Here is a 14,815-nt window from a genome sequence, read left to right as displayed (position 1 = left end):
GTTCAGGCCCGAAACCTCCACTGCCTGTTCCCTGCCACGGATGCTGGGCAACCTGCTGAGTCCCTGAAGCATTTGGTGTGCTGCTTCGCTTATCAAGTGTGGGCAGACCTCCACGTTTCAAGGGCCGTTTTTTCCCCGGTGTTATCAAACTCCTGAATGGCAAAGACCTCCAAAAGGTAGTGAACACAGCCCAGGACATCACAGGTAAAACCCTCCCCACCATCGACAACAATGACATAGAACGCTGCCGTCGGAGAGCAGCAGCAATTATCAAGGATCCCCACCACCCAGCACACGCTCTGTTCTCGCTGCTGCCATCAGGAAAGAGGTATCGGTGCCATAAGACTCGCACCCCTAGGTTCAGGAACAGCTGCTCCCCCTCCCCCATCAGACTCCTCGACAACAAACTCAATCAGCGACTTGTTTAAGGACTCGTACTTGTGCACTTTACTGATGATCTTTTATTCCCACTGTATTGCACAGTCAGTTTGTTTACATTCACTATCTGTTTACAGTTCTTTGTTTACATGTGTACGATGTGTACAGTTTATTTTTTGCGCTACCACTTAGTGGAAATTCTGCCGCAGGAACAAGGAATCTCAGGGTTGGATGTGATGTCGTGTCTGTGCCCTGACAAGAAATCGGAATCTGATATCTCATGAGTAAAATGATGTTGATCTTGCATGGTTTGACATAGAACGTGGGGTGGCACAGTTGTCGCAACGCCGATCGGGACCAGAGTTCGAATCCCGCGCTGTCTGTGAGGAGGTTGTATGTTTGTGGGGGATTATATGGGTCAAATATTACATATTTACTTGTTTGATTTATTTTGATTAATAACTAAAATTGGTGGGGGGGGGGAAATGCCCCTATTGTACCACCACCATCCCCAGCAATCCATTCCAGGCACCCACCACTCTTTTTTTTAAAACTGACATCTCCCCTAAACTTTCCTCCATTCACCTAAAGCAGGTACCTTAGAAACATGGTGCTGGCTGTCCACCCTGTTCATGCCCCTCATAATAAAAGTCCCAGAATCCCTGGATGCAGTCTGGTGAAATTTCATTGTATTCGCTCTGTGACAATTGTTTTGTAAGAATGGAATCAAAATTGATCAGTTCTTAAAACACGGCTATGTAATTGGACCCCTCCTTGCATTTCCCTCCCATCGCAACAGCTCTGGGCCTCTCTGGCCACAGCCTGCTGTACCCCCCTCACATATCCCTATAGAATTGGAATCACGTATCTCATGTACGCCAGAGCGTGATAGATTTCTTGCCCTGGAGGATGATAGGAATGAGTGCTGTATTTTCCAGAGCCGACGAATCACATGTGTACACACTGGCTTCCAAGCTGTTCAGAGAAGTGGTTTTGTTCCCTTGGCCACGAGAGGTCACTATCGAGACGCCAGAAAAAAAAGTTGCAAATTAATCATTATTAAATGGGAAATAGTTTTCAAGTTATCAAACGGTTTTCAAGAATACTAAATAGTTCTCAACAAAAAAACTAGATTCTTGAATGATTCTGCTTAGAAAGTAAATATTGTCAGGTTCTTTCATTTTTACATATTAACTTTAACGACTGGTTTCCTGTTCTGGTTTTGTTAGGAAACTCCACTGCAGATTTAACTCAGAGTTGCCCCTTACTTCCTCTGGAGACTGCATTCACACCTTAAACAGATGCCCTCTGGTATTTGCTATCATAGCCCCTAGGAAACAGGCACTGTCTGTCCACCCTATCTATTCCCTCATAATCGTCCGCACCTCTCATCGTTCTGCACTCCAAAGCAAAAAGTCCCAGCTCAGCTAACCTTGCCTCATAAGACTCGTTTCCCCAATCCCGGGAACTTCCTGGTACATCTCCTCTGCCCCCTTTCCATTGCTCCCATGTCCTTCCTGTAACAAGGTGACCAGAATGAAACACAATACTCTAGGGTCTCACCAGAGTGTTTGTTGTAGTGCTGCAATGTTACCTCATGGCTCTTGAACTAATGAAGGCCAGAAGGCCTTCTTGACCACCCCGTCAACTTGTGTGGCAAGCCTGAGGGATCTAGGGACCAGGACCCCAAGATTTCTGTGTTAAGAATCCTACCATTAAGGAAGAAGTCCTCTGAATGTGGAAGCTCTTGCCACTGTTGGAAGACTGGGTGAGCAGAGGTTGCAAGAGGGACTCTATTAAGCCACCTTTCAGCCTTCATAGCTCAACTGAAAGTTTTTCTCTGCACTGCTAAACTCTGCACTGTTTTAGTTTTTCCACTACTTGTTATACTTCAGTACGGGTTGACCGGCCTGGATAGCACATGAAGCAAAGTTTTCCATTGTATCCCGGTACATGTGAAAATAAGTGATTCAGATTCAGATTTATTGTCAGATTTCATACATGACATCTCATACAACCCTTGATTTTTTTTCACCTGCGGGCGCGGCAGAATTACCACTAATTTGTAGTACGAGAAAAACTGTACACCGTAAACATGTAAACAAATAAAGAACTGTAAACAGATAACAAATGTAAACAAATTGACTGGACAATACAGGAAGAGCAAAGAAAGTCGATAATAAGTGCACAAGTCAGAGACCTTAAACTAGTCCCTGATTGAGTTTGTGGTTGAGGAGTCTGATGGGGGAGGGGGTGCGGCTGTTCCTGAACCTTGTGGTGAGAATCTTGTGGCCCCGATACCTCTTTCCTGATGGCAGCAGCGAGAACAGAGCATGTGCTGGGTGGTGTGGGTCCTTGTTGACTGCTGCTGGTCTCCGATGGCAGTGTCTGCTGTAGGTGTACTCAATAGTGGGAAAGGTTTTACCTGTGATGTCCTGGGCTGTGTCCACTCCCTATTGCAGGGCTTTACGCTCAGGAGTATTGGTGTCCTCATACCAGACCATGATGCAGCCGGTCAGCACACTTTTCACCACGCCTCTGTAGAAATTTACCAGGGTTTCCGTGTCATACCAAACCTCCACAAACTCCTGAGGAAGTAGAGGCGCTGACGTGCTTTCTTCACGATGCCATTAGTGTGTTGGAGCCAGGAAAGATCCTCCAAGATGGTGAATCCCAAGAACTTAAATTTGCTCCCCCTCTCCACCTCCGATCCCCCAATGATCACTAGATCATCTATCTCAACCTCTCTGTTCAACTCTCTTCTTCTCCCTCAGCCCTGACGGGAACTACATTGCGGCTGGATCAGCTGACGGTGTGCTCCATGTGTGGGACGTCCTGACGGGGGATGTGGTGGCTTTGTTGCGCGGAGAACACAGGTAGGTGGAGCAAGGTTTAAGGTGGATGCAGGGAAGCTCAGGGGAGATATCAGAGGTGAGGTTTTTCCAACATGCAGAGAATGGTGGGTGATTGGCATGAGGCAGGTCTTGCAGCGTCCATCAGGGGGTAAAGGTATTTAACCCAGGTTTCAGGCGTGAGGCCTTCTTCAAGGTATGAGCGAAAAGCAGGCAGGCATCTGAATGAAAAGTAAGGGCAGAGGGATGGGCACAGACCAACAGACAGTTAATTAGATTGTAGTGTTTGAGAGCAGCAGGAATTGTGGAGGAAGATCACAAGATAAAGGAACAGAAACAGGCCATTTGGCCCACTGAGTCTGCTAACCTCCCTGAGCTAAACTGTTCTCGCATCTAGTTCCAAGTTCTGGCCTTGTCCCCCTATCCCATGATCCTGACTAATTAGATACCCTATCAATCCCCTCAAACTCCCCCAATGATCCTGGTTCTACAGCTGGATGTGTCAACGAATTCCACCAATCCACGACCCTCTGGCTAAAGAAATTTCTCCTCATCTCTGTTGTAAATTGGTACTTTTTAATTCTAAGACTGTTCCCTCTTGTCTTGGAATCACCCAACAGGGGAAACATCTTATTTACATCTACTCTGTCCAAACCATTCATTGTTCAAAATGTTTCTATGAGATCCCCTCTCATTCTTCTATATTCTAATGAACAGAGTCCAAGAGCCACTAAGCGTTCCTCATACGTTATCCCTTCTCATTCCCGGAATCATCCTGGTCAACCTCCTCTGTACCCTCTCCAACCTTGCTATATCCTTTCTAAGATAAGGGGCCCAAAACTGCACACAGTTACTCCAAATGAGGTCTCACCAGTGCCCCATAGAGTCTCATCAACACCTTATCAACACAATTCCCTTTGAAATGACTGCCAACATAGCATTCACCTTCTTTACCTCACAACTTCATGGGCTAAAGCGCCTGTACTGGTGTGGTATTGTTCTATGTAGGAACAGGCCTTGTTGTGAACAATAAGTTGAACTAAAACTCTTCTGCGTGCCCCTTAGTCTTCTGTTCCCATGTGACTATTTTGAAGCCTTTTAAACATGACTGTTCTTCCTACTTCCACCACTACCCCTGCCTTGGCAGCCACTTCCAAGCACCCACCCCTTGCTGTGTGTTTAAAGTAAGTAAACTTGCCCTGCTCACCTCTTTTAAACTCCTCCCCCACACCCCCATTTTAAACGTACACCCTCTAATATGTGACATTTTTACCCTGGTAATTGAGACCGACTACCCCATCAATGGGGCACCTCGGTTAGCGCAGCACTGTTGCAGTGCCAGCGACCAGGGTTCGAATCCTGAGCCGTCTGCAGGGAGTTTGTACGTTCTCCCTGTAGGTTTACCCGGGGGGTGGGGGGGGGGTACTCAGGTTTCCTCCCACCCTTCAAAACATATCGGGGTTTGTAGGGTCATTGGGCGGCACGGGCTTGTCCTCTACTGTTTGATATTTGTACGCTGAGGGAAAAGAATCTGACTGGGTACCCTATTAATAACCCTCATAACTTTATAATTAATTAATTTTTGGCACCCAGATGTTCCTGGCTGGTCCCTAACCCAAACCCCCAACTGTTCCTACCTCCACAGGTTATTTACAGTGATAGTTTATTTATCAGTTCTTCTTAAGGACTATGGCGCCATAGAACACTACAGCATGGAACCAGGCCCTTTGGCCCTTCTACTTATTCCGCCCAGCCTCACTGACCTGCACATGGCCCATATCTCATTCATGTAATGTCCCACTTTTTCGTAAAAGTTACAATGGAGCCCACATTCACTTCAACTGACAGCTCGTACCACCCTCCCACCACTCTCTGTGTGAAGACATCCTCCCCTAAACTTCCCCTTACATTTCTGCAGAACACAAGGACACAGAAACAGGCCCCTTTGGCCCTTCTAGACTGTACTGAACCATTTTTTTGCCGAGTCCCACTGACCTGCACCCAGTCCCTATCCCTCCATACCCCTCATGTGCAAACTCTGCATGGACAGCGCTGGAAGTCATGATCGGACTTGGAACTGATTGCTGTGCTTCCTGCTGGTGGTTAGGGGTGGCTGGAAAGGCAAGGGACTGTGAATCATTTTACCCTGCTGCACCCCACTGAAACTGCATTCTCTCTTGCTTCCCCAGATCCTCCATTAATGCTGTCTCGTGGTCCCTGTCGGGTGATTACCTGGTCACTGTGGATCGAACAAAGGTGGCCAACCTCTGGTCAGACTACTGACGCAGCTGAAGGGAGTTGGGGAGGGGGTGGGTTGGATATCCACACAACGTCTCCCATTTCCAACGTCTCTTCTGTGGAGAAGAGTCTCCTGTGCGCGCCACCCTGATCAGGCAGTGGTTCGCATACGGGCCGGCACTAGCCCCAACTCTCCAGGAGGTGCAGGTGCAAGAGGCAGTGCCACGATGGAGGTGGTTGCATGTGGGCTGGAGGCCAAGGGTGAAACTCCGAGTGCGCTTTCCCCAGCACAGTGGCCTGAGGGTGCACTTTGATCGGCGGGCGGGAACAGGCAATGCGTCACAGGAAGGTGGGCAGAAGACAGAGATTGTTTCGGCAGCTGGGAGCTGCCGTGGGAGCAGAGGAGACAGGAAGCATCCAGCTGATCAGGAAAGATCTGTCACTGGAGTGAAGACTACTCTACATCAGAGACGACTCACCATTGGAAGAAGGGTAGAAGCATTCATCGGAGCTGTTTGGACTGAGAGTCTCAAGCTCCACAAATGACCAGGCACTCAGGGTTAAAGTTCAGATTACCATACAATATGACAGCACAGAAACAGGCTCTTTGGCCCATCTAGTCCATGCTGAACTATTATCCTGCCTAGTCCCACTGATCTGCACCCAGTCCATAGCCCTCCACGCCTCCTGTCCACACTTCTTCAATGTTAAAATTGAGCCCGCATTCACCACCTCAGCTCGCAGCTCGTTTCACACCCCCCACCACTCTGAGTGAAGATGTTCCCCCTAAACCTTTCCCCTTTAACCCATTTCTTGCCTCACTATTTGAGGTTGGGCGAAATTAACTTCCTATTGGAGATCTACCCCTCTCAGCCCTTGTTCCCCCCCCCCGTCACTTCTCAGTTTTTTTCTCTTCCACCCTTCCATCTCAATATTCCTTTTATTGTCATGTAATAACACATTAAGTGTATGTGCTATACCAACTTTTGTCTGCCGCGAGGCAAATAGAGTTGCTCTTAGTGTTGTCCCTAACAACAGGCGAAAGAGAAGCAGGGTCCCTTCAAGAGTCACCGAGTGTCCTTGGATTCGTCTCCAGAAATTCCCGCAGCCGCACAGACTCCCTGTTTGGTCCGTTGGCTGTCCCGAGCTCCAGATCCGAACCTCCGGCGTGATCAAGAAGCCTTTAGTGCCCGAGGCCCCACTGGGAGCCCTTCTCGCCCTCGGCCCCCCCCCCTCCCCACTCTTGAACTCCTGATTCCCGCGGACCAGCTTCCAGCAGCCTGTGCAAGTCCTTCAGCCGCTGGTCACCTGCATCCACCTGTTAGCCTGTGCCCTTCCTCGTCCTGTTTTATTCGGCCTGATTGTCCACACTCCCGACAAAGGGCCCAGGCCCGAAACACCGACTGCCTTTTGCTTCCCATGGAGGCTGCGTGACCTGCTGGGGTTCTCCTATGCTTTTGTGCCCTGCAAAGGGTTCTCTGGATACATTCAAGCCCTTCTTGAAGAAATCCATTGACCTCACTGACTCCTGACGACCTCTGAGCCAAGAGGAAAAGGAGCATTTGTGGGACGGAGGACCTGAAGTCTGTAATGTGATGGACAAAGGGGAAGGAACAACTCGCTGCCCTCCTGCCTCATCAACTGAAGAGTTTGAGCCTCGCGTGGAGGGCTTCACCGCTACCTCAGAGCCCACAAAACTGGAGTGGAAGCCAATCACTCAACCCCGAGAGACTGGCAAATATGATTGGGTTTGATCTGACGAGGTCCTGCACATCAAATGCACTTTAACGCCATCGGTTGATGCCACAGAGCTAATTCTGTCTTGAAGGTGGCGAGATGTTGTCTTGCCCGAACCGTCCCCATGCCCGGCCTAGTGCAGGTCTGGTCGTCTCATTACAGCAAGGGTGGGGTTCAACTGGAGAGGGTACTGGTATGATTCACCAAGATGTTGGGCTGGGGGGAGAGGTTGGACTGGGTGGGACTGGCTTTCCTGGAGGCTGAGGGGTAATGTTATAAAATGATGGTCTCCACCCACCCCCCCCCCCCCACCCCAGCTCCAGGGCAGGGAAGCTTAAAACTAGAGAGCGTAGGTTTAAAGTGAGAGGGAAAAGATTCAACAGAGACCCGAGGCAAAGGCCTTTCACAAAGCGGAAGGAAGGTGAGAACATGGAACGAACTGGCACAGGAAGTGGAAGAAAAATATCAATGTTTGTGAATATTTAATACAGAGATATGGATGAGAATGTCTCAGGATATTGGACCAGGGCAAGCAAATGGGACCACCATAGTACAGCCATTCTAAACGTGCCCCACAGCACATTTCAGTAAAAGCCTTGTTTTCTCTTCACGTAACAAATAGTCAGTAGGAGAGAAGTACAGAAGAGGCCCAAAACTTGACAGCTTCACGGGGAAGGGGAACCCTTAAACTTGGTCCTGGGGGGGGTGGGGGCGCCGGTGACCGTTTTCATTGGCATGGACAAGATGTGCCGAAGGGCATGTTTCCATGCTGGTTGACTGCATGTACCTCTCAGTCTCTTCAGCAGAAGAAGTCAAGGACAAGAGGCCACAATTTCAGGTTAGAAGGGCATCAATTTAAAAACTGAAATCCGGAGGAACCTCGTCAGCCAGGGGGCCGAGAGTTGGTGGATCTTGTTGCCATAGGTGGCCATGGAGGCGAAGGTGTGGGGAGCATTTGAGGCAGAGGTTGGCCAGGGCATCAAGGGTTATGGGGGGAAGTGGGGCCTTATCCTGAAATGGCAGAGCAGTCCCGAAGGGCCAATTGGCATACTTCTGCTCTTGTATCTTGCATGAAGGTGAAAGGCCAAGACTTCCCTTTCTCAAGCACCTTCCTCATCCTCGAGGTTTGTTTCTCTGAATCTGTGGCTGTGCTCGTATGAAGGCCGAGAGCTGACATCCACAAGCTATTCTCAGAGACCAGTTTCATGAGTATTTAAAGAAACAGATTTCTCGGGGATGGCTTTGTAAGGGGTGGTTCGCCCCTCACTAGTCCAAATGACCTTTCCGTGGGGGGTGGGGGGGTGATGAAGGAAATTGATGAAGGTAAGACAGTGGATGTGGATTTTAGTAAGGCCTTTGACCCCCCCCCCCCCCCCATGGTGGACTCATTCAGAAAATCATGAGGGATCGATGGTAACAGGCCCACAAGCCCGTGCTGCCCAGTTACAACCCCTGAAACGTTTCAAAGTGGGAGGAAACCAAACCCTACGCAGAGACGGGGAGAAGGTACAAATTTCTTCAGACAGTGCGGGATTAGAACCCTGGTCCTGATTGCTGGCGCTGCAAAGGCATTGTGCTAACAGCCACGTTGACTGTGCCGCCCATAACCTTGGCTGTGTGGATTCAGAATGGGCTTGCCTGTAGAAATCAGAGGGTAGTGGTAGATGGAATGTATAGGTCGGTCACTAGTGGTGTCCTTTAAGGTGAAGGACACCAGGTGGCTGAAATCCAGGGCGATCTCTCCAGGGTGGGATCCGGAGCAGTGGAATCTGGAATGGGCTCTCTGAGGTGCACGGGGGAGGCTGAGACTCACAACATTTTGGAAGCCTCTTGAATCACCAAAGTGGAGATGGCTTTGATCCAAGTGTATGTCTAGCATGAACACCATGGGCTGAAGGAGCTGTATCTGAGGCGTATTGATGGTCTGTATGCATGTTGATTCCAGTACCTGGTGAAACAATATTCAGAGGTGTAAATCCTAGAAAGGTGTCAAGTTCATCCAGTAAATGTCCTATTATTCTATTAACTTGATTATTTTGTTTTCTTATTTTTTGTTAAATAAATTAATCTGTTAAACTTTCTAGTGACTCGTCGAATCCTGGGTGCCTCACAAACGTCTGTCACTCCTCTCCAATGTTGCCGCAGAGAATGGGCCTTTCTAGCCCAAACACATTCATCTCTTCTTTCTTCCATGACTGGACAGCACAGACAATGCTAGCATTTATTGCCCATCCCCAATTACCCCTGAGAAGGTGGGTTGGGGGGGGGGGGTGTGAAACTCACCTTCTTGAACCTTGGTGCTAGTGGGGAGGGGGTCCTGGAGTTCAGATCCCGGTGACGATGAAGAACCGGCGAAAGTTTTCCAGGTCAGGACGGTGTATGACCTTGTCCTGGGGGAGAGGGGGTTGGGGGGTTTTTGGAGGGGCCTGGGGTGGGTGGGGATCACTGCAGTTGGTTTTGTTGACTTAATAGGAAGTAGGAACAGGAGTAGGCCAAAAATGGCCCATCGAGCCTGCTCCGCCATTCAATACGATCATGGCTGATCTAATTTGACAGTAGAGTTGAAGGCCCAATTAACCTACAAACCCCGTACATTTTGGAATGTGGCTGGAAACTGGAGCACCCATGCAGTTCACTGGAAGAATGCACTATTTGTATACCTGGAGTTCGAGGTCCCTCTGAAGGCCAACGCTTTTCAATTCCTCAGCATCCTTCCACACACTCTAATGTACATCATCTTGTGTGTAGTTAATTTAGGGATACAGTTATCCAAGGGTAGCCTGGTTGGTGTAGAGTTTAGTGCAATGCCTTTACGGCCCCATGTCTGTTTGGGTTTTCCCTGGGGGGGGGCTCCAGTTTCCTCCCACTGTTCGAAACTTACTGGGCGTGCAGGTTAAATGGGACATGTGGGCCAAAATGGCTTGTTACCGTGCTGTACGACTAGTCAACCTGCTAACACTGTGCATCTTTAGAGGGTGGGAAGAAACTCACAGGTTGCGGGGAAAATGCACAAACTCTTTACAGTGGTGGTTTTGAACCCGGGTGGCTGGTGCATCACGCTGACCCCAAGCACAGGTGGAAACAGAAGTATTGAATGCAAAAATGCAGGAGAAACTCAGCAGGTCACACATCATGCTTTGTGAAGGTGCATAACTAACATTTCGTGCCTGAGTCCTTCTTCAAGGTATGAGCTAAAAGATGGCAGGGTCCTGAATAAAATTGTGGGGGGGGGGGGGTTGGAGAAACAGGGTCAAGGGGAAGAGTGCAGGTTCAGAGGCAAGAGATAGGTGGATGGGGATGGGAGGGGACAAGATAAAAAGCTGAGGTAATGGGGAGGGGATAGCTCTGGGGAGAGGGTGGTGGGGATTGAGGGGAAGGGAGGGTTGGAGAAGTCAGCAGGAAAATACTGATTTCTGGAAAAGGTTCATGAGGATATCAGTGGAACTGGAGGGTGTGAGAGGTGAGAGTAACTGAGCAGACTGGAACCTTTCTCCCTGGGGTGTGGGGTAACCTTGTACAGGAATGACAAGTCACGACGGACATGGCAAACGAAAATGGTCAGTTTTTTAAAGCCAGGGTAGAGGGAAATGAAAGTCCGATTTAACATGAGAGGGGAACACTCAACATCTCACTTGTCAGGAAGGCACAACAGTGACTGCAGTTTCTGAGAAGACTGAAGCGGGCAAGGCCACCGGCCACCATAACTGTCACTCTTGTGCTCCATTTCTCTGTACCCACACAGTGATGCAGCCAGCAGGACCCTCTCAATAGAGCTCCTGTGGAAGGTTGACATGATGGTGGCCAGTAGCCTTGCCTACTTCAGTCTTCTCAGGAAGTGGAGTCGCTGTTGCACCTTCCTGATGAGTGAGGAGATGTTGAGTGTCCCCGATAGGTCACTAGTTAAGTGAACTCCAAGGAACTTGGTTTCTCTCCACTCTCTCCACTACAGAGTTGTTGATGTGTAGTGGAAGGTGGTTATTCCTGGTCGTCCAGAATCATCTCCTACATCTTGTCCACGTTGGGACTCTGGTTGTTCCCCTTGCACTAGTTTATGAGATTTTCCACCCCTTCTCTGTAGTGCGACTCATCGTTGCTGACAAGGCCGATGACCGTTGGGTCTTCTGCAAAACTGATGGCGCCGCTGTGGCTGGATCTGGCGACACAGTCATGGGTCAGCAGCATGAACAGGAGCGGGCTGAGGTGCACCAGTGTTCGGCGTGGTGGCGCTCGACGTTCTGCTACCGACCTGGACAGATGGCCTTTCCATTAGGAAATCCAGTATCCATGGTGTCCAAATCAAAGAAAATCTCTCTGCTGCAAATGGTCCATATCACTCCATCTGCATGTTCACAAGTCAAACAAGAAGCCTCTCAAAAGCTCTGCTTTCAGCGCACCAGAAAAGAAATGGTGGTGTACCAGGGCTGCTGTAATACTGGTGCAGACCTGCGGAAAGCACAGATGCAGTGCTCCATCTGACCTCTCGAGAACTGCACTGGTTCACAATGCTCACCAACACCATCTCCCAATAGCCAGAAGGCCCTTCAACGTGCTCCAGGTGAAGGGAGGAAAGTTTAGGGGAGACTCAGAGAGTGGAATGTATTGCACAGAGGCTGGAATAACAGGAACTTTCAAAACACTCCGATTAAACCCATGGATATAAGGAAAATAGAGGGGTTATGGGTGTGAGGGTTAGATTGTTTAATATCTCTTTCCGTTCTGGGGCAATTCAATGAAACATGGACGTCTGCAGATGCGGTGATTGTAGTAAAATGAAAGAAATGCTGGAGGAACCCAACCGGACTTGCAGTGTCCACTGAAAGGGGGTGGGGGGGGGGGGGGGAGATACACTATATAACCAACGTTTCAGGCCTGAGCCCTTCTTTAATGTACAAGCAAATGTGACAGAGTATATGGGTATGTTTTGGGGAGATAAATTGGAAAAGGTTTGTTAGTGAAGGTCACATACAAACACTTTACAACATCTTATTTGAAAGACTGGAACTCAGCTAATGCTGTACATATCAGCTCCACAGGTTTCGCAAGAGTTTTGCAGAGTACCCAAGAGTCTACACTAATGGATTGTTGTTTACAAAAAGGCAACAGATGAAAGAGCTTGTCAGAGTCGATTCTGTCTAGACCTGTTCTAAGAGGGTCATGTGGTTTTGCAAGCAGAGAGAATCAAACAAGGTTTTTCTCAGAGAGAGAGAGACACACACACACACACATCACTTCTAGAGCGTTACAGCCAGCAATAGAAGTTGGGACTGGAACAGGACAAGCTGGCAAGCTTGTGGAAAGCCCCATTTGGAAGATGGCCTGGTCAAAGCCCTTGTGGTTCATGCAAGAGGAGAGGACTGGCTGTCTAATGTTTCACTTGGAATAAGTGAAACAAAAAGGAACTTTGGTGACCTGAAAGAAAGAGGTTATCATCTGGAGAACCCTGAAGGGGGCAAGTTTCGTCAGCAAGACACTGGAATGGCTGATTAATAAGGAATCAGTTGTGAGTGCCCTAGAACAACAAATCTCTCTGAAAACCAGCAAGAACCTTCCTGAGTGGTAACCATTTACTTTTCAAGCACCAAAGCCTGGTGAACTTTATAAATGTTACATTCTGTGCACAGTCTAAGAATTGCCTGCAACAGTGAACTTGGAGGAATGGGAAGTGAGATTGGACTGTGAACCAAAGAACCTTTCTGAGCTTACCCACACAATACATACATGCGCTTAGAATTAGAAGGGGGCTAAGTTAGGTTAGTTAAGTTAAACTGTGATTCTGTTTTCATGTTCAAAGATAAAAGCAACTTTTGTCTTGGTGAATATCTATTGCTGCTGGGTTTATGGGTTATAACACAAAAAACTGAAAGTTGTCAGAATAAAGACTGAAGAATGGTAATTTAACGTACAGTATTGGAGTTGTTCCCACCCCCCCCCCCCCCTTCCCAAAATACCTACTTGTTTGGTAGCAGGAAGTAAGAATCCCAGAGTGCATATGACAATAAACACATGATCATCTCAGCGTTCCGATCCAATCCGGACCTCCTGTCTGGTCAGGCTGTTCCATTCTGGTCCACGCCATCCCAGAAACCCACCTCGCTTCTAAACCTTGGAATGTTCCACCGGGATGAGCACGGAGAAAACTTCCCAGCCACTGGAGGGGAGATTGGCCATCGCTCCACAGAAGGTGAGTCAAACAAGGTGCTTCCTTTTCCTCACCTACTGCCCCACCAGCCTCCAATTCCAATGTGGCATCCTGTGGGACGTGCCACTTCCAACAGGGTCCCACCACCACACATACCTTCCCCTCCCATCTCCGCTTTCCATGGGGGGGTTCACTAACTTTGTGACTCCCTCATCCACTCATCCCTTCCTATCAATCATCTCTTGATACTGTAATGGAATATTTAGGAGATAAATTATTAAAATTAGAGTAGGTTACATACATACACACACTTTAAAATAGATCTTATTTGAAATATTGAAGAATTCATATTCAGTGACTTTACAGAAACTATGGAGAATGCTGTGCACATTCCACAAGTAGGTCTTAATTGAAATTATGTCATTAAAGCAACAAGCAGGAACACTCTGGCTGTTGAAAGCTCTTTGCAAGGGTTTTAACAGAGTGCACAGAAAGATCACTCCTGGGTTTTTGTTTACCTAAAGACAACAGCTTGTCCAAGAAGACTAACTCCTATTTGCTGGAGAAGGTCAAGGGTTTTGCAAGTGTGAGAGTCACATGGGCTTTCTGGCAGTTGGTATCTCAGATGAGAGAGAGAGAGAGAGAGATTCACAGCTGAAACAAGCCAGGAGAAGCTGGTTGGAACAGAAACAAACTCCAGAGTGGCGGATGGCTGGAAGTGCTATCTGTCTGATGTTTCTCTTGGAATAAATGGAACAGAAATCTGATGTAGCCTGAAAGAAATAGGTTATAATCCAGAGAACCATGATGGGGCAAGTTTCATCAGCGAGACATTGAGTTGACTAATGGTGGTACCTCAGTTGTGGAAATCCTGGAACAACAAATCTCTCTTTGCCAACCCTACGAGAACCTTCCTGATCAGTAAACATTTACCTTTCGAGCACCAAAGCCTGGTGAACTTTATATGTGTTAAATGCTGTGCACAGTATAAGAATTGCCTGCAACCAGAAAACTTGGAGGAGTGAGAAGTGAGATTGGACTGTGAACCAAAGAACTTTTCTGAACTTACACACAAGTGTGCTTAGAATTAGAAGGGGGTTAAGTTAGGTTAAGTAAATAAATAGAGTTAAGTTAAAGTTTGATTCTATTTTCATGGTTAAAGATAATGAAAGCAACTTTTGTTTTAAGTAGTAACTACTTGTCTTGGTGAATGTCTATTGCTGCTGGGTTTTGGGTCCTTTGGGCTCGTAACAATAACCCTGTGACCACAGTAATGTTCCACTCTGATAGACAGCCATGAGACAATGCATCAGGATGCCTTCTCAATTATTGTGAGAGATTTCAATCAGGCCAACCTGAAGAAGTCTCCACCAACATGTCACATGCGAGACCAGGGGAATCAACACACTCGACTACTGCTACACCACCATGAAAATGCCTACTGAGCCATACCACGACCACACTTTGGCAT

At 48.1% G+C, this 14,815-nt stretch overlaps 1 protein-coding gene across 2 annotated transcripts in view; it reads left to right on the top strand.

Moving 5' to 3' along the window:
- Positions 1–9,285, top strand: part of LOC138739664 (autophagy-related protein 16-like) — an 87,607-nt gene extending 78,322 nt beyond the window's left edge. For both annotated transcript variants that reach the window (XM_069892177.1, XM_069892178.1), the window contains exons 16-17: positions 3,153–3,254; positions 5,420–9,285. In XM_069892177.1, the coding sequence (XP_069748278.1) occupies positions 3,153–3,254; positions 5,420–5,513 (196 nt within the window). In that variant the 3' untranslated portion in view covers positions 5,514–9,285. The remainder of the gene's footprint in view (positions 1–3,152; positions 3,255–5,419) is intronic.
- The last annotated feature ends 5,530 nt before the right edge of the window (positions 9,286–14,815 follow it).

This window comes from Narcine bancroftii, chromosome 7, assembly GCF_036971445.1.
Source record: "Narcine bancroftii isolate sNarBan1 chromosome 7, sNarBan1.hap1, whole genome shotgun sequence".
Classification (NCBI taxonomy): Eukaryota; Metazoa; Chordata; class Chondrichthyes; order Torpediniformes; family Narcinidae; genus Narcine; species Narcine bancroftii.
This window is presented reverse-complemented; position numbering and strand designations above follow the sequence as displayed.